The sequence below is a fragment of the Nicotiana attenuata genome, unplaced genomic scaffold, assembly GCF_001879085.1.
Source record: "Nicotiana attenuata strain UT unplaced genomic scaffold, NIATTr2, whole genome shotgun sequence".
NCBI classification, from domain to species: Eukaryota; Viridiplantae; Streptophyta; class Magnoliopsida; order Solanales; family Solanaceae; genus Nicotiana; species Nicotiana attenuata.
Window position 1 is genome coordinate 5,195 of NW_017671597.1, and position 24,972 is coordinate 30,166.

Consider the following 24,972-nt stretch of genomic DNA (forward strand, 5'->3'; position numbering starts at 1 on the left):
GGGGGGGGGGGGGGGGGGAGTTTCTGAGGATGATATGGGGTTTCTTATTGAAATTCTTCAACTTCTACAAAGCAACACAAACAATGTAAAAAGAGTACCTATTCACAAAATCCAGTTTCCCAGCAACTTGTTTCAATTTTAGAATCCCAAAGAAATCCTGTAACATGCACACAACAAGGTCAGCTCTGATGCTATGAACTACAAAGTTCAGTTATTACTTCAAGGCATAGATAATTGAAAAGATTAAAACCTGATTTCTGCTTGCAGACTGCAGTAGCTCGGTGATAGAAGACAAAACTCTGTTTTTGCTTTCCAAGTCAATATGAGGTTGCTCCCATGAACTATCTATATCATGTAGTTCCCAAGGACTATGAGGATGGGGTTCTGATTCGTCTTTGTATAGGATACCGCATCTTTCCCATGGACTGTCAGGAAACTGGTCAGATTTGGCTTTCACAGAAACTACCCGACCTTCCCACCACCTACCACCTTGATCACTCTCATCCCTCCACCAAACCAGACATTTGTCTCTGTATGACCAATTTCTCTCCATTGCAGTCTCATACCGAGATCTCTCAATAATGAAGTCAGGGAAGTTAACTAGTTCGGGCAGTTTTAGCTTAAACTTCTGTCCAAAGACGGGGGAAATGCTATCTATGAACTGAAGTGTAACTTTACAGCAACTCTCACCAGAGCCAGGAAGAGTTGCGTAATTAAGATTCTCAACCAAGCAAAATTCCACAGCTCGGAATACAGCTGCATTCTTTGTCCAAGGACCAGGCTCCGACGAATCACTATATTCTATATATTCTTGATGCCCCTGAATTCAAGGAATACCAAGTGGCATTATCACTTAAAAACAAAATGGGAAAAACAGGAAAGAAGAGGCTACGATTAACCAATAGAAATAATGTAATGCACCTGTCGGAAGTATACTACTTCATCGCCTATCTGAGGAATGTAGCGGTAACCCTCTTCATGCTCTGACAATAGCAGCCAATTCATTTTTTTTACTGCCTTATTCAAGATCATTCCAGCTGAGAAAACATTTTCCGCCCTGGAAGAATGCTCTTTATTGTCTGTAGATGACCGGTTGGACACATTAGTTGAAGTCCTTCCTAATGGCAGAAAACCCGTAGCCTTCTTGGTCAGCTTTTCTGCATTTCCTGATGAACCTACAGCTACATGGTTCTCTCTTATCTTTACGTCATCTTTCCTGAATGCTGTATCTCTTGACATTGCAGTAAATCTTAAGGATCTCTTTCTACGTGCTGCATCAGTAGCGGCATGAGGGAATTCAGAACCTGATTCGTCATGATCAATACAAGCATCAGAAGTACTTCCACAAATATCATGACTGCGAAGTAAATGCCTTCTAGATCCATGAGACTTGCTTCTGTCAACAGTATCATCCGTCAGTACACCCCAATGCAATTTCTGACCGAATCTATCAGGGCCATTGTCTGTTTCTGGCACTTCCGGAACTTGGTTTTGTTCCAAATGGGAAAAGATTTTAGACGTTGATTCATCTCCACAATAAGCATCTGTAGGAAGATTAAATTCAGAATGAGCTTGAGAATCCCTGGAAACTTTCTTTGCTTTTATCTTTATTATGGTTGTCTTCACTCTAGGTTTTGGGTTTACTTCAGGATTGTCCTTGGTGGTAGTCAGCTTGTTTGATCCAGGACCGATGCCTATTTGCTGTGGCTGATGACTAGGTGACGATGACAACTGAAATAATGAACTTTTACCACCTCCTGAGGAACATGCTGCATCTCGTGGATCATTTCCAGCCATCGATCTGCTAGCTTCAAACTGTCCCGGTATTGTTTGAGCCTCAGTCATTAAATTATCGGCCAGACTTTGGATATCTACACCGGCAGAAAAATTGGCATGCTCACCCAGAACACCTTTGTGTTCCTTGTCATTAACCATAATATCAGTTTTATTGTATTTCTCAGACAGTTCCATGCCAATTTCATCTGCAGAGTATGATCCTGGCTCCTTTAATCTAAGGTTAACCAGATTATCTTCAATTATCTCTTCACTAGCTTGAGAAGAACATGACTTATCAGCTTGGTTACCACACTGAGTTGCAGTGTCTTTTGATAACTCAAGCTTCTTAGCATCACAAATTTTCAATCTCAGGACTAATCTCCTTTTGTTCTCACCGTTTGTTTGAGGTTCAGCGGATTTAGGAGGTACATCCACAGATCCACCTGTTGAATAGTTCTGTTGTTTGCTCGGCAGCTTGTCATCAGATTCAATGCCCTGATCACTTGACCAACATTCTGGTGACTCAGTTTCCAATGAATCATCGTCAGAGCTACCTTCGTCTTCTTCATCTGAAGAGCTGTCAGAATGATAACGCACAATAGCAGGATGTGCAGCTCCTCGCTGAGGTCTTAATGACTTTAGTTTAGTTGACTTCCCTTTAGTGGTAGCTTTTCGCCCATTTCTTGATTTCCTAGTTCTAAGACTTCTAGATGAAGTGCCAACATCTTCATCCTTAACTTTCTTCCTAAGACGTCTTCCAGATGATGTGACTTCCACCTGAAAAAGATGCAAATGTTGCTCAGCCAGGGTAAATAAATAGGTATTCTTTTTGTGTTTGTGAAAGTCAGCACTTACTTCTGATACAGATTTTTTCCTTTTTGATCTGCGCAGGCTATCTTTCTGACTCCGTCTCATCTTCTCTTCTTCACTACACACTGAAGCGCTAGAAGAGCTGTCTCTTACACATTCATGCTCTCCTTCAGTAGAAACCTCCTCATTCATATTGTATTCTGAATCAGTCTCATCATTTAGAATACCATTATCTGGCTCCCAGTAAAGGGTATCGACAAACTCTGGCAGAGGTTCAGCTATTATGTCCAAGTCGGCCACGGGAAAAACTTGATATCCTAGGCTCAAATTAGCGTCTGTGCCAACAGAAAATTTAATTGAAGGAGGACGCCACTCAGTACCCAGAGCTCCCAAGCGGCGTCGCTGGTACATACTCTGGTATGGTTCAGGATATGGAAGCATACCTAGTATTCCAATTATTTTATGTTTGGGAAAACAAAACAAAAAAGCCATTCATTACCATCATCTTGAAACTAAAAAAAATGAGATCAAATGATGAAAGCAATTAATATCTACTTGCGTCACAAAGAAGATCTTGCATGTTCCTCCGATATGGAGCTAGCTGTGTCTCCTGCAACAGGTGAAGAAATGCCTGCTATTAATACTTCAGGAAACTTAGCAAACTTATACAAGATGCAACAGCTGTACGGTTCAGCTGACAGATTAGATCATGCATGTGTTACTCAGATAAGTTACACCAAAACTCCTAAGTAGTAATTTAAAAAGACTTGGGAGAAAATAGTAGTAAAAGGAAAAGCTATTTGACTCCCAAGTAGTAATAGTCATTTATCTATTGTGCAGGAATTTTCTTTTGGTTTCTAAGTATCTAGTGTGTTGCAAAAAGGTACCCTAGAAATCAGAAATGCTCCCAGGCATCTTCTCTCTCCTTCATCTTCTCTCTCTTCTTCTTCCTAAGACTCCACCACCCCCCATCAAGAGCCAAGCTTCCCGCGTCCAAACCCCAGTGAAGTTCTCTGGCAACCGAGCCCTCACGCGCGGCCAACTCGCCTGCTTTTCTGGCGAGATCTCAGCCACGAGCCAGCGCGTGTAGCTTTTTCTGGCGACTTTTCAAACTTTTTTCTTCAGGCAACCTCTTCTCGAGGCTTTTGCAAGCCTTCCCGTTTCAGTTTCACCAAAATCCGACGACTTTTTCAGCCATTAAACCCCAGATTCCAGCGACTGTTGAACAAATTCCTTTGTTCAGTACCAGAAAACTTTCTTCCCTTCCTATATACTGTTCTCACCCACTGTGACTACTGATATTCTAACCTTTGAGGCTTTTTCCAGCCAGATCTCACTTCTTCTTTTTTGGGACAACCGCATTTAGAATATGATGGATTCTACAGAGAGATGCTCCTACTTCTCTCTAGAATCTGGAAAACTGGAAAACATGTCTTTCATCAAAGCTGCCTCTTGGCCAGCTCTAGAACTTGGGGGAAGATGCCATCGAAAGCTCGACGTAGTGCAGGAGCCGCACTTCTCGCTGTCTGAGGAGCACACTCTCAGGCGCAAGGGTTTCTGGGAATCTTGTCTGATTGGCTCTTTCTCCGAATAGGTTGGTTCTCCAGAAGCTGTTAGGAACTGGGCAGCAGAGACATGAAACGTCAAGGACGGGCTGAAAATATCGAAACTGGGGGACACTCAATATCTCTTTTGTTTTGTCGACAAGTCTCAAGCTTCAAAAATTCTTGTCAAAGGAAACAGGTGGTTCGATGGGAACTTTTTAAAGCTAGACAGATGGGTGGAGCACGATGGGTGTCTCGACCCTCGTTTCACTGGCAAATCATTGGTGGTCAACACGGTGGGTCTCCCGGGGCATCTTTGGTGCCTTGACCTATTCAAGAAGATTGGGAAAATCTGTGTGTGTGTAGGGGGGGGGGGGTATTGATGTCACTTGCAGCTTACACGATCTCTCGCGAGTAAGGATTGTGGTGAGGAAAGGAGGCAGAATCCATGTATCCACTGTGGTAGAAGATGGCTACTTGAGTTATAGGGTTTGGTTGAGCCCTGACCGTATTTTTATGCCTGTGATAGTGGCGGAAGAAAAGGGAAGGTCAAATAGAAGGGAAGGGAGGGGAAATCAGTCTCTGAGGGGAGGGGACGGCTCACCAGATCAGTGGTCTAAGCCGGAATCAGACTTTAGATCGAGAAGAGACAGGAGGTTTGAATTTGGGAGAAGAAGACAAAATTTTAACAGGAGGAGAAGACGTGAATGGGTCAGTGATGCGGGCTGGAAAGGCAGAATGGGCCGGTCCTCTTCTAATTATCATAGGGCCGGGCAAGTTTTCAGCAAGTATAAGCCTGGGCCTCCTCACATGGGCCCAGCAACTTTTCCCAATTCTATTAGAATTGATCCAAAAGGGCCCAGATTATTTCAAGCTATGTCTGATAAGGCTCCTAAGCATATGAGAACAGTTGTTCCTCCTTCTTCTGCCAACGGTGCTTCACACAGTGGCATTTCCTCACCGAGCTCTAGTGACCTGCACCCCTCTTCGATGGCCGCTGCTTCAGGGGCAGCACCGGCTAAAGGTGGTGCTGTTATTCCACGGCGTCTCGCCTCTGATGGACCCAGTTCCATCGCCCCCTCATCTGCTCCTGGGCTTAGTTGTGCTGAGGTTACACTTCAAGCTTCTTCTTCTTTTGGGGAGATTGTTGTGCATGCCCCAATTGATGTTAGTGCCGGACCAGTATTTCCAGTTAATATGCCGCCAAAGGTTCCATGCTCTCTTCCTTCCTGCTACCCTAATGGTGTTTCTGGACATTCCTATAGCAGCGGGGTGTTAATTTCAGAGGTTGCTGCCCCTCAAGGAAATGGTGAGATCCTTTCGGCACCTAAGGTTCCTATTGCTAGCAATGCTATGGTCTCGTATTCCTCCGGCAGGAGCAAGGAAAGGGTACATATAGAAGACGCCTGTCCAATTTCGTCACAGAATGGAGTAGGGGATATGTCTTTCTGGATGGAGAATAAATTATTAAACTTTCGGAAGTTTCTAGGTGTTTCTTTTGAAGGGAAGGAAGATAGGGTGTTAGAACTGTTGAGGGAGATTGAGCAACAATCTTTTTATGATGGTGCGGGGAGGGAGTTAGGTCAAGGTGTTAAGCAAAATAATTTAGGGGATGTAGTGGTGTACCAGAGAAGGGGCCGGGTGTGTGACAGGGAGGAAGGGAGCTCGGCTAGGGGGGTGCGGAAAAAGGGGATATTGTTACTTATGAAAGTTAAGATTCTTTCCTAGAATGTGAGGGGGATGAATGATCCAAACAAAAGGGCCATCATCGAAGTGGGAGTTAGAGAGTGGGGTGCTAACCTAGTTTGTTTTCAGGAGACAAAAATGAAAATTTTGTCGGATGTGATTGTGAGGAGTGTTTGGGGAAGTAGTTGGGTAAAATATGACTAGGTTCCAGCAGTAGGAAGTGCCGAGGGCATCCTTCTAATGTGGGATGATAGAAGCTTGGAGGTAAAGGAGATTAAGAAGGGAGTTTTTTCTTTAGCAGCACTTGTCAAAGATAGAGTGAGTGGGGTGGAGTGGAGTGGGGATTTGGGGGAGTGTACGGACCGGTAGGAGAATGGTCCAAGGTGTTTTTCTGGGAGGAACTGGCCAATATGATGGGGAATGGGATATTCCATGGGTTCTAAGGGGAGACTTTAACACTATTAGATTTCCGGAGGAGAGATTAGGATGTAGTTTGATTTCGAGGGCCATAGAGGAGTTTTCCGACTTCATCAATGATCACTTTCTCATTGATCTTCCTCTGTCAGGGGAAAGGTTTACTTGGGCCAGGGCGGAGGATTCCAACTCAAGGTCTAGACTTGATAGATTTCTGATATCGCCCTCCTGGAATGAGCTGGTGCCGAATGTGCTGTAGATTCCTTTACCTAGGCCGACTTCGGATCATTTGCCTATCTTGCTAGATGGATGCAGAGGGAGGGGGTTCGTGCTCCGTTCCGATTCGAGAACATGTGGTTGAAAGTGCCAGGATTTGTTGACAAGGTGAAAGAATGGTGGACAAGCTACATGGGGTATCAGGGACACCTTCATTGCGTCTTTCGAAGAAACTTAAATTGCTCAAGGGAGATATTATTAGGTGGAATAAGGAGGTTTTTGGGAGGGCAGAGGTTAAAATGAGTGAGCTTATGCATGAATTCGGGGAATTAGAGAGAGGAGAGGGGCGAGGGAGTTAGATGAATCTGAGAAAGCGAGATTGAGGGAGGTTAAGAGGGAAATAGTCGAGTTAGCAATAGCTCAGGAGACTAGTTGGCGGCAAAAATCGAGGGCGCTCTGGTTGAAGGAGGGGGATTCGAATACCAAGTTTTTCCGCGGTTGCAAATCGAAGGAGAAACTTCATAGAATCCTTAGTTGTGGATGGGGTGAGGATTGAGGGAGAGGAGGAGGTAAAAGGGGCGATAGTGGGGTTTTATGAGAACTTATACAAAGAGGAAGTTAGTTGGAGGTCGACTTTGGGGGGAATAGAGTTCAACCACATAGGGGAGGGAGACAATGAGTGGCTAGAAAGGGCTTTCGAGGAGGAGGAGGTGCACGAGGCTGTGTCGAGTTGTGCTGGTGATAAGGCCCCCGGGCCTGATGGTTTCTCCTTGGCCTTCTTCCAGCTCTGTTGGGACACCATTAAGGGGGAGTTGATGGAAGCCATTGAATACTTCCACGTGAATGGTGTTTTCGAGAGAAGTATCAATGCTTCTTTTATTACTATTGTGCCTAAGAAAGAAGGTGCATTGTATCAGAGACCTACAGGCCTATTAGTCTCGTGGGGAGCATTTACAAGATTATTTTCTAAAGTGCTTTCCAACAGACTCAAGAAGGTTCTTGACGTGTCTGTTTCGTCCTCCCAGAATGCATTTGTGGAGTAGGCAGATCCTGAATGATGCTTTGGTGGCAAATGAACTTGTAGACTCTAGAAGGAAAAATAGAGAACCCTGCTTACTATGCAAGTTGGACCTTGAGAAGGCTTTCGAGCATGTCAATTGGGAGTTCCTGGATTTCATTATGAAGCAGATGCGGTTTGGGCAAGATGGAGGGATGGATCAAGTTTTGCATTTCCTCAGTCAGATTCTCTGGGCTGGTTAATGGTATCCTGTGTGGTTCTTTGGCTGCTCCAGGGGTTCTCAGGCAAGGTGACCCCCTATCCCATGCTATTCATTCTAGTGATGGATGCTCTGAGTAAAATGATGGATCGTGCGCCGGGCGTAGCTTCTTGAGGGATTCTCAGCTCCGATCAGGGTGCTCAGTGCCCGAAGAGTCTCTCATTTTCTCTTTGCGGATGACACCCTGGTTTTCTGTCATGCCGATATGGCTCAGTTGACCTACCTGAAGCAGGTCTTGCAGTGGTTTCAGATAGTATCAGGACTCAAAATCAACCTCGGCAAGTGTGAGTTTTCCCGGTGGATGAGGTTGCTAACATTGATGCTTTGCTTATGTTCTCATATGTAAGGTGGCTCCCTTCCCACTACTTACCTGGGTCTCCCATTGGTGCTTCGCATAAGGATACTACAGTTTGCAATCCAGTGATCGAAAGGTTGAAAAAAGATTAGCAGGCTGGCAGAAACGGTACTTGTCAAAAGGCGGTAAGGAAGTGCTTATTAAAGCATTTTATCGAGTATGCCCACCTATTACTTGTCCCTGTTGCAAGCTCCTGTGAGCATCACAGAAAAACTGGAGCGGCTTCAAAGGAATTTTCTATGGGATGCAGCGGATGGAACTAGAAAGTTTCATCAAGTGAATTGGTAGACAGTCACTTCCTCAAAGAAGTGGGGTGGACTTGGAGTAAAAGATCTTAGGGTATTCAACAGAGCTTTGTTGTGGGAAGTGACTGTGGAGATTCGGGGTAGAAGAGCTGCTCTATGGAGGGAGGTCATAGTAGAAAAGTATGATTCCATGGGAGGGGTGGAGGACCAAGGCAATCACAGCACCTTTCGTGTGTGGCATGTGGAGGAGCATCATGAAGGATTGGGAAGCTTCCAGTGGCAACATCACTTACAGGGTGGGATGGAAGGAGAATCAGCTTTTGGAATCATAGGGGGTGTAGAGAGGATACTCTGAGGGTCTCCTTCCCCACGTCTTCAGAATTTCAAACCAGAAGGAATTGATGGTCCAACAGATTCGTAAGGAGCAGTAAAGGGGGGGGGGGGGGGGGGGGTAAGGTAGTATGTGACCTCTCATTTAGAAGGAACATGCAAGATTGGGAGATTGCGGAGCTCCAAGATTTGTTGACACTGCTATATGGGCAAGACAGGCCCCAACCATCTTGTGATTCTTGGAGATGGGGTTTGCGTGGCGATGGTTTGTTCACCGTAAAGTCCTTTTACCAAAGTATGTTGGTGAGAGAGGAGACCACTTCTCCATACTCCTCGATCTAGATTCCTAAGGCGCCCGCGAAGGTGTGCTTTTTTGCATGGCTAGCGGCGAGGGGAGTGATTTTGACTGCCGAAAATATGCGAAAGAGAGCAATTATACTTGTTAGTTGGTGCTACATGTGTAAAAGCTCAGGGGAAAAAGTTGATCATCTTTTGTTGCATTGCCCTGTGTCCTCGGCTTTGTGGAGGGCAATCCTGAATCTTTTTGGTGTTCAATGGGTGATGCCAAGCATTGTAAAGGAAATGTTATATAGTTGGGCCGGTTTCCGTAGAAGAAGAAAGCAAAAGGCATGGAAGTTCGCCCCGTTAGCTCTCATGTGGATAGTTGGGGGGAGAGAAATAGGAGAGCTTTTGAGGGGATTGAGTCTCCTTTTTCACATATTAAGAATAGTCTTTTATCTTTGATCGCTTTTTGGTGCACTCATATAACCCTTACTTGTATAGAAGATTGGGCGAATTTTGTAGAGAATCATGTTATGCTGTAAATTCTCTACTTTTTGGTATACTTCCTGTATACGGGAGTTCTCTCCCTTTTGATTAATACAATTTACCTTATAAAAAAAAGTAGTAAAATCAAATGGCAGAACTTAAAAATGGTAAAACAATAAACCTTTTACTCACTTCGTCCATAAACATGACCCACATTGACAGATAAGATCATGCATGTATTACTCAGATAAGTTACACCAAAACTCTTAAGTAGTAAAATCAAACGGCAGAACTTAAAAATGGTAAAACAATAAACCTTTTACCCACTTCGTCACTATAAACATGACCCACATTGACTACAGAGATTAATTGTAAATTGTTTGGAAAGATGATTAAATGGATTTAAATACAGAATGTATAAAATAATGGTTTCCAATGTCCAAACTTGGATTAGTCATTTAAAAAGATTTCATACCAAGTTTTAAGTAATGTCAAGTAATATTAGTTCTAATAGGATGGGTGGAGAAAAGAATGACATTAAGGAAAGAAATTTGGCAAAGGACAAAAAAGAAAAATATGTCATAATTCAGGAATCAAAGGAGTGAACAAGTATGTCAAAACTAAAGGTACCTGATCAAGAACATTCCCCTGCGCGTCCTGGATAAGGGGTCGGTAATCCCCAAGGAAGAACTGTTGAAAAGTTACAGCCTCAAGATAACATACAGTAACTGTTAAATGCTAAAAACTATGATGAGAATGAAAAAGAACGCCTCATATACCTGATCATATTTAGCGTCCTTTTGAGACTCGCCTTGGCCTGTATTTAATAAATATATTTGTCCAACATCATCAGAAAGAACAATTGATGTTCCATCCCTTTTCACAAAGAAACAGCAGATCTCCACACAATCAGTAACTTTGGCATTTCAAATAAAGCAAAGAGCATTTGCACAAGTTAGCAAATCTGATCGGAAATGGAACTGAATGAGTTATTAATTCTGAAGCCAGGATAGGATTGGGGTTCTTTTATGGCCCCAAAGGAGAAAGCTCTCGTGATGTCTAAAATTAGTAGCACATTAAGGAATCACCATATGCCTAGGCAAAGAAACTTTACAAGCCAAATATCAGAGATGCAGGAAAAATTGCGAACTCCTCTTTAAAATACTTACTGCGAAAACTTTCCATCAACCAACTTAAAGCGTCCTATATCATATGTGCGGATGGGGATCCCCTCCCATATCTGGAAATAGATATAGCAAGAGTTCAACAAACGGAAATACTTGTGTAAAAGGATGTAATACAATCAAACACAAGAACCAGAAACCTACATCCCACAGGATGGTTTTCCCATCATAACCAGCACTCATTGCGATTCTGGGGTTGAAAGGATGAACATCCAGAACATAAGTCTACAAGAGGCAAACAGTTAGCATTAATTACACCAGATAGAGCTTTTTTAATGGGTGGGGGTGGGGCGCAGGGGTTGAGAAACCATATCAGGAATTCGTTCCAGAGTTGGGTGAACAGCATATTTATTTAAAGTTTATTACAACCAAGAAAGTGAAATAAACCGCCATAAAGAATTGCATGACTCTTCTACACTACCCAACCAAGAAATTAGACAATGGTGGACGCAAGCTGAGAAAAATGTAACCAGTGAACACATGCTGCTACATGGAGCTAAAGTGAAAGTTTCTCAAAAATGTATACTCAAGATGACACAGGAAAATGTAATAAAAACCTAAGCAGAATTCAGAAATATCAGCTTAATCATAGTCAAAAATAACTTACAGACTGCATGTGGCCAGTCAACGAGTGCACCAAGCTACCATCAATAGCATTCCAAACGCAAATTCGGCAATCTGCATAAGTTCACCTTATGATCGAAAATTACAAATTCAAGCACCAGAAATCTTCTGCTTTGAAATATGAGCATAATATGAATCAACAACCCAAATGGAGGAGCTTTTCTTTCTAACAGGAACCAAGAAGACCTTGATTTCAATTTCTACGAAGTTTAAATTTGACTCTCGATGAATACGTATCAATTTTGTTTTGCTAACCTTGCAGGTGCTTAGGCAAAGAGTCGCACTTCTAAGATTCCAGTTTGAGTTGACTAGTTGTTTTGAGAAAGGGTAAGTATTATATATGTAGCACAAAATGTGCTTGAATATTTACAAGATATTTCTGCTCTCACATCAGTAACCTTTCTAACACATCATCTAGCAAAGAATCTACATCGCTACTGAGTTCTTATTTACATCACTAGTTGATATAGCACAAAGCCCATTTCGTATATGACCGGACACGACTCTCAGAGAATTCTTAAGAGACATGGTTCGCAGCTCCTTTAATCATGACAAATTTACTAGGAAGTCATTCTATTACTTTGCATCCGTCTTAGTACCGTGCTATACTTAAAAGACCATGAGGAATTATCCTCCATAATGCACCTCGATTATTCTCAGCTCACACATTTATCTACTTGCTGAAAGAAATGAGTTTCCTATCCTAGCATTTTTTTCCATAAGCTTCTTATGCCTGCATTACTCTGATGGGTGTAAACTTAAGCCCATGCCAGGCACCAAGATGTCCTATAATAGTATCAACTTGATATCGGTTTCCAATGTTTAAAATCTTGAAAATACCTCAAATGCAACTTCAATAAAATATTTGTCAACCAAAAATTTCCAACTAGCTATTACCTATTCCAACAGACATCCCTTGATGCAAACCAGAAATAACGATTTAACATGAAGTTGAACGTTACACAGTATCTACTCCATACTTGCTAGAACTAGATGTCTGACAACGTGTGTGAAACAAGGGCAAAAATTGGTGGGTGCTCTACAGCAGTAGAGCAAGATTGAATTATTAAAGGCGACAACAAATCAATAACCAATGGAAAGTAAGAAAGTATCCATAGCTCCAGTATACCTGTCAATATCATTCTGAATTCCTTATATGATTTGGTCCATTATAACATTAAAAAAGTCATCTATTTACTCATTATCAACATGCATTGCTCGTTAGTATCACGACATACTCCTACTAACAAGCTTGTGAATGTGCATTCATGCCTGTTGAGAATCAACTTTGTATATGGTATAACGGGTCAACAACTAGATGCTTCAATTCACAAACACCAAACTTTAATAGGAAAAAAATGAATTTTCATCCCATAATCATATTTAAAATAGTTTTGAATTCTATGTTGTTTGGACTCTTCAAAATCCTTGCCACACCCGTGTCGACACTAAAGGTGTGGATCCACACCAGATTTGGTCAACTTACCTTGGGTACTTTAACTACATTCCATGACCGAGAAGTATAAATTGATTGGGTAGTTGGTTTGATATTTGGATTTATGTCATCTATATACATAGTTATATTATGCTTTTCTATTATGTGAGATATCTTATGAATAAAATATTAGGTGTCTACAAAGAACTAAGTGTTATTAGTTTTAGTTCAATAACTTTAACTAATCGAAGTATATACTTCATATGTCGTAATATATATTTATTTGCAGTATCCCAGCACCCGTATCCGCACTCGAATGCATACCCCCCCAATCCTAAACTTTATGTGATCAAGAATCCAACCTCTAGATCCGCACCCATATTGATACCCGCACTCGAGTCCGAGCAACATAGGCTTTGATGAAATAAAAGTACGTTCTAATGCGAAACTTTTGAACTGAATATGCAATTAAGATAAGATACCCATTATAGCAGCCAGTACAAAGCGATTATCCAGGCTCCATACTATCATGTTAACACCACGAGGAGTAGGGCGAAATCTCTGCCGTGGCCCTCCTCGAGGAGGCTGTGGCGGCATTGGTGGGGGAGGAACTTTAAGATGATATGCCTTACCCCAAGAACGTCCAAGTTTTCCCTGAAAGGATTAGAACATTAATAGTCAGAAAGCACCAGCACAGAGAAATATGTACACTTAATGACGATACACTAGGGCAGTTAGACTTCGTCCCAATTTACAGATGTAATGATGTGTATATTAGTCCCACACATCGGGTTAAGTACTGCATACATTCTGTAGTATGCCTACAAAAGAATACATGCATAATTTTAGGCCTGTATTCTTTCTCTTATTTCTCATAAAGAAAATCCACAAGAAATCTAGAAGTTGAACACCAATTATCTCAATTTATTCCACGAAAGAAATCAAAATTGATGCAGCCAAGAACTCACATGGGATGACTTGCGTGGTTTTGTGGTCCAAATAATTGCACTTCCATCCCGAGAACAAGTAACTATATTGTCATGGCTAAACCTGAATAATTGAGTTTTAACAAACACAATTACACAAATCAATGCAACTTCTCCCATCAGTCAATTTGACAGACCAAACTCTATTTTTTGTTTAACCATGAGTTAACTATAGCTGATAAAAAGGATATTAGGAATATAATGAGATCATTTGAACAGTGGAAAAAGACATTCACAAACCAAGAGTTCCTAAATTTTGGAATGTAGTCTTCCACAAATGAATCAGAAGTTGAAGATCGTGAAGCAACTGCACAGCCACTGCATAAAAGAATTGCAAGTAAGATAGTGATGACATTTTTAAGGGAGACAACATGGCTGCACCAACCTGAACTGTACATAGTTGACATCATTTTCGTGACCAGATAATGTATCTATTTCATGATTTAGTTCCTCGGGGCGATCTTGGGAGAATTTACAAGCACTCCAGACCTGACGACGAATCATTTTCGTGAATCCATACAATATCATCATCCCAGTAATAGAAAAACAACGAAAATAAGTCTGAGTACACCAAAAACTTTCACATCGTTCACATTCTTAACATTTCTTGCATACTTCACACGGTAAACTCTATGTTTAAGTGTCAGCGGAAGTTTCATATTGCCAGGTAACAACCACTCAGACATGGGTTTTGCCATAAATAGGTTAAATAATACTAGTACTTAGGTCAGACATTAATTAGAGGACTTTGATAAAGAAAGCTCAGAAGATCTATTATATCTGTCAGGTAAACTATACTAATAGATTAACAAAATATTATCTTATCAAAAGAAAGGGTAAACTACACTAAGAGCTTATTGACTAATAACGAAAAAATTTCATATCCCTGTTTATCTTAATAATGGAGATTTGACACGGTTATAGTAGAGCATAACATTTGATGCTTGTTCATACCCTCGCTAAAGTATCAGAGCTGCCAGTGACAAAGACAGTTCCATTGGCATTGTATGCACAACACAAAATTTGATGGTTATGTGATGTATTACTTGAGGACTGAATGTTGGTTAGTGCAGGAGCACTGCTCTTCACTGCATAAAACAAAAATCCATTAACAAGCTTGCTAACCAACTACACCAAACATTATCAGACAAATAACTTGTTCTCAGCTAACCAGAAACGTTATCCTTTGGCCTTGGCGAGTAAACGCGTGGAACACACTGGGAATACCTAGCATCCCAAATGCGACAAGTTCCGTCATCTGATGACCTACCGATAGGAAACAAAAACACAAGAGAAGTAACTCACACATCCATGAAGTAAGTCATCCTAAACCCCATGTTACTTAACAAGAAACTTTAATAGACATGAATACAGATTAACGTGATTTCTCTGTCGATTGTATAGCCTAGTGTAAAATCTTTACTAGCTCTCTTGTGTGTTAACCATCTTTACAGAATTGTAGCTTAGTCTAAGGCTCCCATATCTTCCATCTAATGCTTTCAGTAGTCCGCTAACTCAAAGGAAGTTTTATAGAGGAATTTAAAAATAAATAATAAGAAAAACTACATGTTATCTGTTGCTTTAACATAAATACAAAAACATGCACTACCTGGCACACAACTAGACACATATGTTCAAGAGTTTCTTAAAACAACATATTGTGATGTAAAAATTCCTACATTATGAGAACCAAACAGCTTATTATAGAGTTGCCGTACAGACAAAAACAAAATTTGTGTGTATTTGAGGGCTGTCTGAGGTCAACTGAAACCTTCAGATAAGTCTCTATAGTTATGAATATACAATGCCACATGGATAAAAGAGGAAATAAAGCAACGAATACAGGACCTTGGTGCAGAGCATGTTCAGAGTGGAACAGGGGATGCACATGAGAGGTGCTTATAGGATGGAATAAGCATGTCTAACGGGTGGGCCGGGCCGGGCTGGGTAGGGAAAAGTTGAAACCGTCCGGGTTTTAAACCGGGCCTGTTACGGGTTAGGGGTTACCTGGCTTAACGGGTTCGGGTTCATCCGGGTAAAAAATGAACCGTAAGGGTTACGGGTCCAAGGGGTCGGGCCGGGTTAGTATTTTTTTTTCTTTTCTTTTCTTTTTTTTTGTATTTTGTATAACTATTGTAATTTATATTAATATAAAGTAAAAATATAAAGAATACAATGAAGATGGAAAAAAAATTGCACTTATAAATTGCAAGTGCTACATTTATTTCAAAATTCAAACTTACAAATTGAAAGGTTTACATTTAACAACAAGTAAATTAACGAAAAAAGAGTAAATTCAAAGGTTTTGCATTGCCTTAGATTCTAAAACCTTTAAAAAAAAATTTAAAAAAAAAAAAAAAGAATTGAAATCTAGCCTTTAAACCGGTCCGGGCCGGTTAACCAGTTCTTCAGGGATTTTGGTTGACCGTGTTTGACCGGCCCGGTTAACCGGATGAATTAAAGTGAACGGACCAACCCCCTAACCCCAGTAACCCAGCCCACCCCGGGCCCAAAGTACCGGGCCGGGCCAGGCCCGGGTCAACCCGGGCCGTTTGACACCTCTAGGATGGAATAAGAGAAGGGAGAGAAGGACAAGGAGAGCATGCGATCCTTTAGAGCCTTTTTTATCAGTAAAGGTAAAGTAGCTCCTTTAGAGCTTACGTGGAGTCGTGGACAATATGGCAAGAGAGAAATAGGAGAGCATCTGAAGGAGTAGAATAGTCTTTTGAATTAATTAGTGGAACATTTTTATTCTGTGAATTCTTTGAGTGATTTTGATATTCCAGTTATTGTTGATGTTTTTTCATGAGTTATTGTTGATGACCAGATGAATTTGTAGAGTCATGCTTTGTTACATTATGTAGAAGTACCTTTTGTGCAGGCCTAAAAAGTGGGATTTCCCATCACATCAATAAAATTTGAACTTCATAAAATCTCTTAAAACTAGGAGAAACAACAAAAGAACTAAAACTAATAAAAAAAAGAACAATAAGTTGAGTCTTAATCTTACTAGCGTACTGTAGGCACTCAGCGCTTACTTAATTACAGTGATGGACTAGTCCACAAATATTTCTTCCATTTCTTCTGCTATCATGTTAGTTTCTTCTATCATACTACTCCCTCCTTATAAAATAGATAGCCAATTTGATCCAATGTAGAGATTTCACAGAAGAACGCTTGAAAAGATTATTTTTCACATGATGATGGTGTCCGTGCCAGCTAGCACGCACCTCGACTATTCCAACGGGTACCTACTACCTCCCACCAGCACAAGTACCAGGTAACTCTATTCACCAAGGCTTAGACAATAAATCTTACCTTATCAAAAATAAAAATAAAAAAACATGAGGAATGATTTTCTAGAAGGTAAGGATCACTAGGTGATGAATCAACTTCAGTTAAGACGTATATTCTAATTCTAATGATGATTAGGATGAACTATAAAAACTTTTAACACAGCAATTTGGTTGCTGAAACCATCTAGACAGTGTGCAATGTCGCAGTATATAATTGATATATCAGAGAAATCAAATGCCAAAATCTGGAAAACCAGTGAGCTATAGCTTTTTTTGAACCTTAGGGCGTGAAAATTTGGAGCCAATGAAGAGAAAGAAGCGAAGCTGTTTATATTTCTCTCTTCAACAGTGTGCTATTCTTTTTACTTTTTCTACTTCAAGTCAGTTTGTGTTTGGTATCAAACAATTTGCTATAATAAATTTTACAGATGCATTGTCACTAATTGTTGGACTATCGAAACTAGCAAAATAGGAGATAAAAATGGTGAGATTGATGCATATAATGAAGTTGATTTTTAAGTTGTAAAAATAGAAAGATAGAAGACCAAATCACCCATGCACCCCTCGTGTCTCAGGAAAAAAAAAAAAAAAAGATACTCCAACAATTTCCAAATTCAGAAATTTGCATATTTGTTATTTCCATAAGTCACAGTTACTCTGTTTGGTTTAATCAAATAGGGCTAGATCTCATACGCATAATAATGCATCATGTCTCTTCAAAGAGAAGGAGCAACAATAAGGATCAAGGCTTAGAGGTGGCTTACGATAGAAGCTGATACACAGAGCTAGGCCTTGGAGTAAATGCAATAGCAGTGACAGCTCCAGTGTGTCCACGCAAAACTGAAATAGGAAACCCATCTGGCAAACGCCACTGAAGTACAGAGAAAGTAGATAAGCCGCTCACTCTTCAACAGAAGATCTTCTTGCCCAAAATTATTACTCTTCAAAGAAAGCAAGAAGATGTCTGTCAAGTGGGAGGAGAATCTTACAACTCGAATGCTGTAGTCATTTGATGCAGACGCCACTAAAGCATTGTTTGAACTGACAGCTAAATCAGTGATGTCACCCTAATAGAATGACAAGCAAATAAGTGGAAAAAGGCAAAAACGCATTTCGTAAGGAAGAACTGAAGTTGACACTTCCGTGAACTTACTTCATGTCCTCGGCAACTAGCCAGGCAAAATCCAGTTTCCATTGACCAAATCTTGACAAGGCGATCATCAGATCCAGTAATCACATATCTTCCTGAGCGGTCAAATATTGCTAGACGATACAGAAAAAAGGCAGAGAAATTGAGCTGAAGGTTCGCATGTCATTTTGACTGACAACCCATTATATCTCTAATATGATAAGCCTTAAAGACTGCTAAATGTCTCTACAATAGAAAAACAACAGCTATCTTTAAAACTACTAGTAGCATTCAATTTTTGGAATGTCAAGTATAGCAGACGAAGTTTTGTGTTTTATTGAGCATAAATGACGTGTCCAGAATGAAAACACATTTGAGTAAGAACTTTTAATTGTCTAGATGCAGAAGCAAACTAGAAAAGTCTTAAACTCATACCACAATAAACAGCATCCCTATGTCCCCTTAGTTTCTTTATGGTTTGCATCTTCTGAACCATAGTTGACGGCTTTGCAATAGCATAACTTGCAAGACGAATAGATGGAGCACGGTGATGTTTTGGGAAACCACCTCCAATCTCTCTCAAACTTAGACCATGCACCTGATTAGCCTGCATGTGTGGCCAACGGAGGTATGAAGGAAGGGATTGAGCCTGCTTATCTACTCTGTTTCTCTCACCTGTCCATCACATATTAAAACTTATATAAACAGAAAAACCTAGACTGTCAACAGAACATAAATATCATGCTATTTAAGAGAGAGAGCAGAAAAGGGAGAGGAACAATGTACATATAAGATCACAGTGCAAATGATAAAGCTAGTTTTTGAAGAAATGGTAGTTTGGAAAGCTTTCCTGGATACTTAGCTCACCAAAACAAATTGATGATAGTACATCGTTCACAATCAAAGATGCAGAATACTTGCCAAAAGATTTTTTTTTTAATAAGAAGAAAGCACCTATAAGCTGCTTTAGAGTGAGACACCTTATAAAGCCAAAGAAACGCACAAATTCAAATGCAATACAACCCTCAAAATTCTACTCAGCAAATTGTGGTATCTTCCTCTAGCTTATCCTCTATTGGCCAAAACGAGTACCGAAGCTATAGTTGAAGTGATAGTGTATGTCAGTCCAAGAGTAGAGAGATAAAGTTAATCTTGTAATATGCTTGGACTCCTGTTAGTATAAGGTTCACTATCCAGTGACATGAATCTGAAGAAATGTTGGATAGTGCAGGGAAGAGGTTTATATTTCAGAAAGGGTGGACATATACACGGCACATGCCCAAGAGGAGAGTAGAGAAATTAATTAAGGATGAAAAGGAGTCTGTTTAAACCAAAAAAAAAGATAGTGAAAAAAGAGAAAATTGAGACATGTGTAGGTCGTTTTACAAAAGAATATTTATTAGATCTTAAACCATCACAAAATTACTTACAAGCCGAAAGAGAAAAAGGCCCAGATCCAAGTAGCGTGGGGACATCAGCAGCACCTGGGGCATCTCCCCCACCACATTGCAACGGAGGACCCAAACTCAGCAGCAGCTGTTTAAGCAACTTTACTAAGTGATCCTTTTCAACATGAGGATACCTATCATCAGCAAACTAAAGGTTTAAATGACAAAAGATCAGGAATGTGAATTATCTGTTTAAGCAGAAACAGATGGATAATACAGGGTTTCCCCTACTTATAATAAAATTATTTACCTTTGCAAGAAAATAAGCAGAAACAGATGGATTTGTGGCATGTTAATCAGGTCAACTTTCCTAAGGACCCAGCACGAAACATTATAATCATTTTGAAAGCGTCACTAAGTATGAAGAATTCATCGCTATATAAGCAAAAGATCTACTGAGAAAGCAATATATAGTATAACAGAAAAGTAGCTCATAATTGATTTGTAAAAAGAAAGTTTAAAAATCTATAGGACTTAATCAGAATAGGTTGAAATTCTTTACCACAATTCAATCATTATATATTTGAAATAAATTCATTAAAAGAATTGAATAGATGTATCCAGGGAGAATTCAACTGGAAGCAACTATTCCCTAGATCACATCTTGTGTGCAAACAAATAAAAATATTTTTATGAGGCACACCTTAGCACTAGATCTTCATAATTTAGAGGGAAAGAAACACCATTGTCATCTTCATCTCCACTGCGTACATCTTTTCTTGAATACCAAGCATGATATCTCCTAGGTAGAAGCGCATATTCCAAAAGTTCATCATGGAGTATCCCAAGCGTTTTTCGGCATGGCCCAGATGACAAAAAATGCATAATCAGAAAATAAACTTCTCTAAGGTCAATATTTACATCCTTCATTGGGGTATGTTCAGCAAATCTCGCTTCCTCTTCAAATTGAGATTTTGTGTATACCCTGTTCAGGAAACTTGTAGGTGCCATACTAGATAACGTAGCGCCATTTCTAGATGTACACTTCCCTGAATCCATCCTTTGTTAGCAAATAAATTGTCCACTCTGTGTTTTCCTCTTCAAAGAGCAAGATTCATGACTCTACAATCTCATGAACTGAAATTAGAAAGCAAACTCAATCAATTTTCTCGGAAGTAAATGCAGAAGTTCTCATGAACACTTCATGAAACATATTTTAACCACCACGAAACAGGGGCGCACAAAGGTGCAAGGTCAAAGAAGCACTTAAATGTGATTCTTCCAAACATGTTATTATCATGCAACAAATATATGACGAGACAATAACAAGACCCCACCACCCCACCCCACCCCCTCCCCAAACCCCTTCCTTTCTTTTTCATTTCACCTTCACATTACAGCTGCATGGAAGTTATTATAATACTAATGTTACATCTCTAATTACAAGTATCACACTACAAAATTAACACATTCGCACCCTAGCAGCAAGAAAAATAATTAAATCAGGATAGTGGCAAACCAACTAGAAAAAAAATCTTTCAATTTCACACCTATTTCAGGGGAATAGAAAAAAATTAACCTGAAAGAACTCTAGGATTTGTGTGAGACTTCAACCAACAACTCTAAGTAGGAAAATATGTCGCAAACAAGTTAATGCATGAATTCCAAGATTTTTTCATTCAATGAATGGAAACAGGGAGGGGGGGGGGGGGGGGGGGGGGGGCGAGAAACAAGGAGAGGTGCACAAAGCACGTTACATCAACTGAATAGGAAATAACTTTTTAGAGTTACACGTGATTTTTTTTTTATTGATAGAGTTACACATGATATTTCCTTAACAAGAACTGGTGTGCTTTCATTTTGATTAGTAGAATAACATAACATGGGTAGTTCCATACTGCATAGGACTAGCTTGCAATTTCTTAACCACATAAAAACTCTTTCTAGGTTAGGGGGAGGAAGGCTCTCCATCTTTCTCCCAGTGCAGTAGACACTGAAGAACAGGTGCATCATCCTGATTGAGTACACACAACTCAATAACACACAATTTTTCACCAACCAAACAAGGAAAGAGTTAATTGGTTCACTCTTAAATGGAAAAAATACTCCAAGTTCAATCCACATTGGGCACAAAAGGCAAGAAAAATCTGGATAATATGCAATACACTTTAAGCACCTGTTTCTTGCTTGTAACTGTTCTTTTTAATTATTAAAAGAGAATTTGGAAGTTATATGATGCCCATGACGGAGGGCGGGCCGATGACAGCGGGTCCAAGAGAAAGATTGCCAAGCTTCTAAGCTGGCAAACTTCTGAAGCAGGGGTGCACATAACACCTTAGGCTAATCCCACATCGGAATGGGAGAGGAAAGTGTAATGCTTTATAAAGCACATAAAAGCAGGTTGCTAAGCATACCCACATGTCCTCAGCATAGATGGATAGAGAATTTTCCAAAGATTCGAAATCAAACTGACATCAAATAGAGCGTAATTATGAATCAATCATGCATACAACTCAGTATCCTCGAGCTCTACCTCTTCTCTTACATCCTTAGTCCCCTGAAGACACAGTAACTTGGTAGAAATTGTTCCCAAAAAAGGCCAGCAACTTGGTAGAAATAGATCACAGCAAAAACAGAACAATTGATGGCCCGTGTGGCAGGTCAAAAATTGCTTGATACATACAATTCACCCAGACCAACCAGTTAATGGACGATATGGACAACCTTATCATTATCTGATAATTTGAGCTTAATGATCCACTATTTTTGAAGTGCAAAAGTACTGATGTGATATGTATTTCCTATTAGTCTAATTTAAAGCTTAATCGCCATTTATCCTCTTATTTTTTTCCCTTTGACTTATATTGTCTGTTATCTAATGGTGGGAAAGCACGAATTCAGTTACTTAACCTACAGCAGCTGAGGAATAATTTACTCGCTAGAAAGTCAGGGTTTATACCTTATATACCAGAATGGTACAACTATTGTATTCCATAAATTTAATCACTACTGGTGTTGGAGGCATAATTGTAATTCTCCTCTTCCTTTAGCATCATTAGTACTTACTCTGAGAACATGATCTCTTCCCTGAGCTAATATGGCAAGGTTGATTGTGCCTGTCACACACTATGGCTCCATCAAGAGGTACTAATTTCTTTGTGAAACCAAGCTTTTCCATTGTTAGAAGATCATTAGCACTGTTCTTGTTTAAGCTTCAAAAGGCACAGATACTGGGAGCCAAAAAAAAGTTAGGCTTGCTCTGACACCTTTATCGGACTGAACAAAGCAGGACAGCAGACAATTTTGGTAGAATTAATGCGTCTGAACGATTTACAAGATAAAATTGACCTAGAGGAGGGCATGGGATTTCAATGCACTCATTAGTCATTAACCCCTTGCAGATAAAAAGAAGATGGACATGACATCTTCAGTTACGTCCTTCCATTTTCTCCTTTTCATACATCCCACGCAGCTATGGACAGATAGCAGTGACACACTAAATCCCTCATTGTATCATCCTCAGGATCATAATCTACGGTTATTTGGCTTAACCATTGACTACCAAAAACTTTGCAAAATTAACATATACGCGTTTAATAAACCTCAGCAAAGTTTATGCAGGAGGAAGTTAAATACTTTTTAAGTTACTAAACCATAAATATTTATTCTTTTCTTGAACAGGCCATAGAGATTCATTCTTTGAACAAGTAATAAAATAAGAAAACCTTTGATATTTTCTAGAAATATTCAAAGTCCCCGGTTAAACTCAATGAGTGAATATTACTCAAACCATAAGCTACAAAAGATCCCTCACACAAGTTTGGTATCACACATGAGTGACAAGATGATGAAGACGCAGGGAAAAAAAAATTAAACTACAGAAACAACACAACATTCAGCCAATCATGTTATTAATGACTAAGCTATGTCATAATCCGAGGCTAGTTGTGATTGACTCTTACAAATCTTCTATTTCCATTTCGCTCTACCTGACCCAATTCATTCCAATTATGATCAAGAATTTGTCTGTTAAAGCAAATTCGGGTTCTCTAGAGATTCCCTAAATCTCATACTTAGTCGTAAACTAACAAGCAATTCTCTAACTAGATTAAAAATGACGTGTATGAATCCTCTATATCGATTCCACATTCAATTCCAATTGCGATAAAATAATTGTTTTTAAGGCAAATTAGGATTCTCTCGAGATTCTCTAAATCTCACACTTATTCGTAAACTAACAAGAAATTCTCTAACTAGGCTAAAAATGACGTGTATGAATCCTCTATTTCAACCCGCTCTAGTTGACCTATTTCATTCCAGTTACAATCAATAATTTGCCTTTTAAGGCAAATTAGGGTTCTCAGAAGATTCTCAAAATCTCACACTTACTTATAAAAAAACTAACATGCAATTCTCTAGCTAGACTAAACATGAGCTGCATAACTAGTCATCTATAATATCAAGAATCCTAGAAAGACAAATAATAAATCTGCCTAAAAAACCAAAGCACAGTAAGCTGGGATTTTCTTAGTCAGAAATTTTCAAGTGAAAAAAATTGATAGGAACTAATATCAGATTAGCATCTCTTTTCCTCCCCTAGTTTAATTTTTTTTCACCACAAAAAAAAAAAAAAAAAAAAAACAGAAAACATGCAGCAAAGCATGTGTAATTTAGAGACCCAAATTTGTTAAAGTAAAAGAAAGAAGAAGTTTTAATGATTAACCTGAGAAAAAATAGGGCAAGCTTATCCCCAGAAGAGGTGATGATTTTATAGGCAAGAAACTGATGAGCTAAAAGGGGTTCTGATTTAAACAGTGCACTTAATTGCTGTAAATTCAGATGCAGATGTTTGCCCTCAGCCTCCAAATTTTTCAAAGGAAATGGAAAGTTAGCTCTTTTTTGGGGACAACGAGGGAGAGATGTTTGTTAAGGAAAATAGAAAAGACAATACAGTGGTACTATGAATTCTGGCGATATGGCCAATCCAAAATTTGGAAAACACCCAATTCCCTTTGACGCCGCAATTCCCCTACTTTGTTGGTAAAAAAAGTTAAAACCTTGTCTTTTCCTTTTCTTTATTTTCTTTTTTTAAATTGGACTTTCATATTTATTAGAATGCACAAAATAAAAGTACAACTCCTATTAGTTTTACTGCAGACTCATAAAAAATAATAATTATATTGATAGTTATCAGACCAATTTGAGAGTATGATTATTTTTGTTGCACTTATTTTTTCTATTGCCCTTCTATAAATTCTTTTATACCGAAAGTCTCCTTATATAAACTTGCCTTTTAAATTTTATAAATAAAATGTATCTAAAAATCAAATCGTATTTGTCTATTTCTTTTAAGAAGCAGTCTATTGAATAGTTAAACTCAGTTCTAAAATTATACTAATTCAATCAATTATACTTTGATTTCAAACTAGTTAAGATCGATGATATAAATTATTTAAATATTTTGTTCTCTTTTTTAATAAAATTACTTATATTCCGATATATTTGCGCA

The 24,972-nt window shown here is 39.4% G+C and overlaps 1 protein-coding gene across 2 annotated transcripts in view; it reads right to left on the bottom strand.

The window, feature by feature from the left end:
- LOC109209198 (bromodomain and WD repeat-containing protein 1-like) overlaps positions 1-24,471 on the bottom strand; it is a 25,201-nt gene extending 730 nt beyond the window's left edge. Inside the window, exons 1-23 of one of the 2 annotated variants that reach the window (XM_019372415.1) lie at positions 24,187-24,471; positions 20,167-20,600; positions 19,506-19,657; positions 18,511-18,750; positions 18,100-18,209; positions 17,936-18,013; positions 17,711-17,817; positions 14,822-14,916; positions 14,605-14,738; positions 14,036-14,139; positions 13,891-13,968; positions 13,633-13,714; positions 13,147-13,318; positions 11,213-11,283; positions 10,750-10,830; positions 10,591-10,661; positions 10,201-10,297; positions 10,052-10,111; positions 3,142-3,196; positions 2,632-3,029; positions 922-2,553; positions 251-820; positions 99-157 (exon numbers count right to left, since the gene is read on the bottom strand). In XM_019372415.1, the coding sequence (XP_019227960.1) occupies positions 99-157; positions 251-820; positions 922-2,553; positions 2,632-3,029; positions 3,142-3,196; positions 10,052-10,111; positions 10,201-10,297; positions 10,591-10,661; positions 10,750-10,830; positions 11,213-11,283; positions 13,147-13,318; positions 13,633-13,714; positions 13,891-13,968; positions 14,036-14,139; positions 14,605-14,738; positions 14,822-14,916; positions 17,711-17,817; positions 17,936-18,013; positions 18,100-18,209; positions 18,511-18,750; positions 19,506-19,657; positions 20,167-20,522 (4,802 nt within the window). In that variant the 5' untranslated portion in view covers positions 20,523-20,600; positions 24,187-24,471. Of the gene's footprint in view, positions 1-98; positions 158-250; positions 821-921; positions 2,554-2,631; positions 3,030-3,141; positions 3,197-10,051; positions 10,112-10,200; positions 10,298-10,590; positions 10,662-10,749; positions 10,831-11,212; positions 11,284-13,146; positions 13,319-13,632; positions 13,715-13,890; positions 13,969-14,035; positions 14,140-14,604; positions 14,739-14,821; positions 14,917-17,710; positions 17,818-17,935; positions 18,014-18,099; positions 18,210-18,510; positions 18,751-19,505; positions 19,658-20,166; positions 20,601-21,996; positions 22,208-24,186 lie in introns of those variants that run through there. The other variant, XM_019372416.1, reaches the window with a different exon arrangement.
- Between the last annotated feature and the right edge of the window lie 501 nt (positions 24,472-24,972).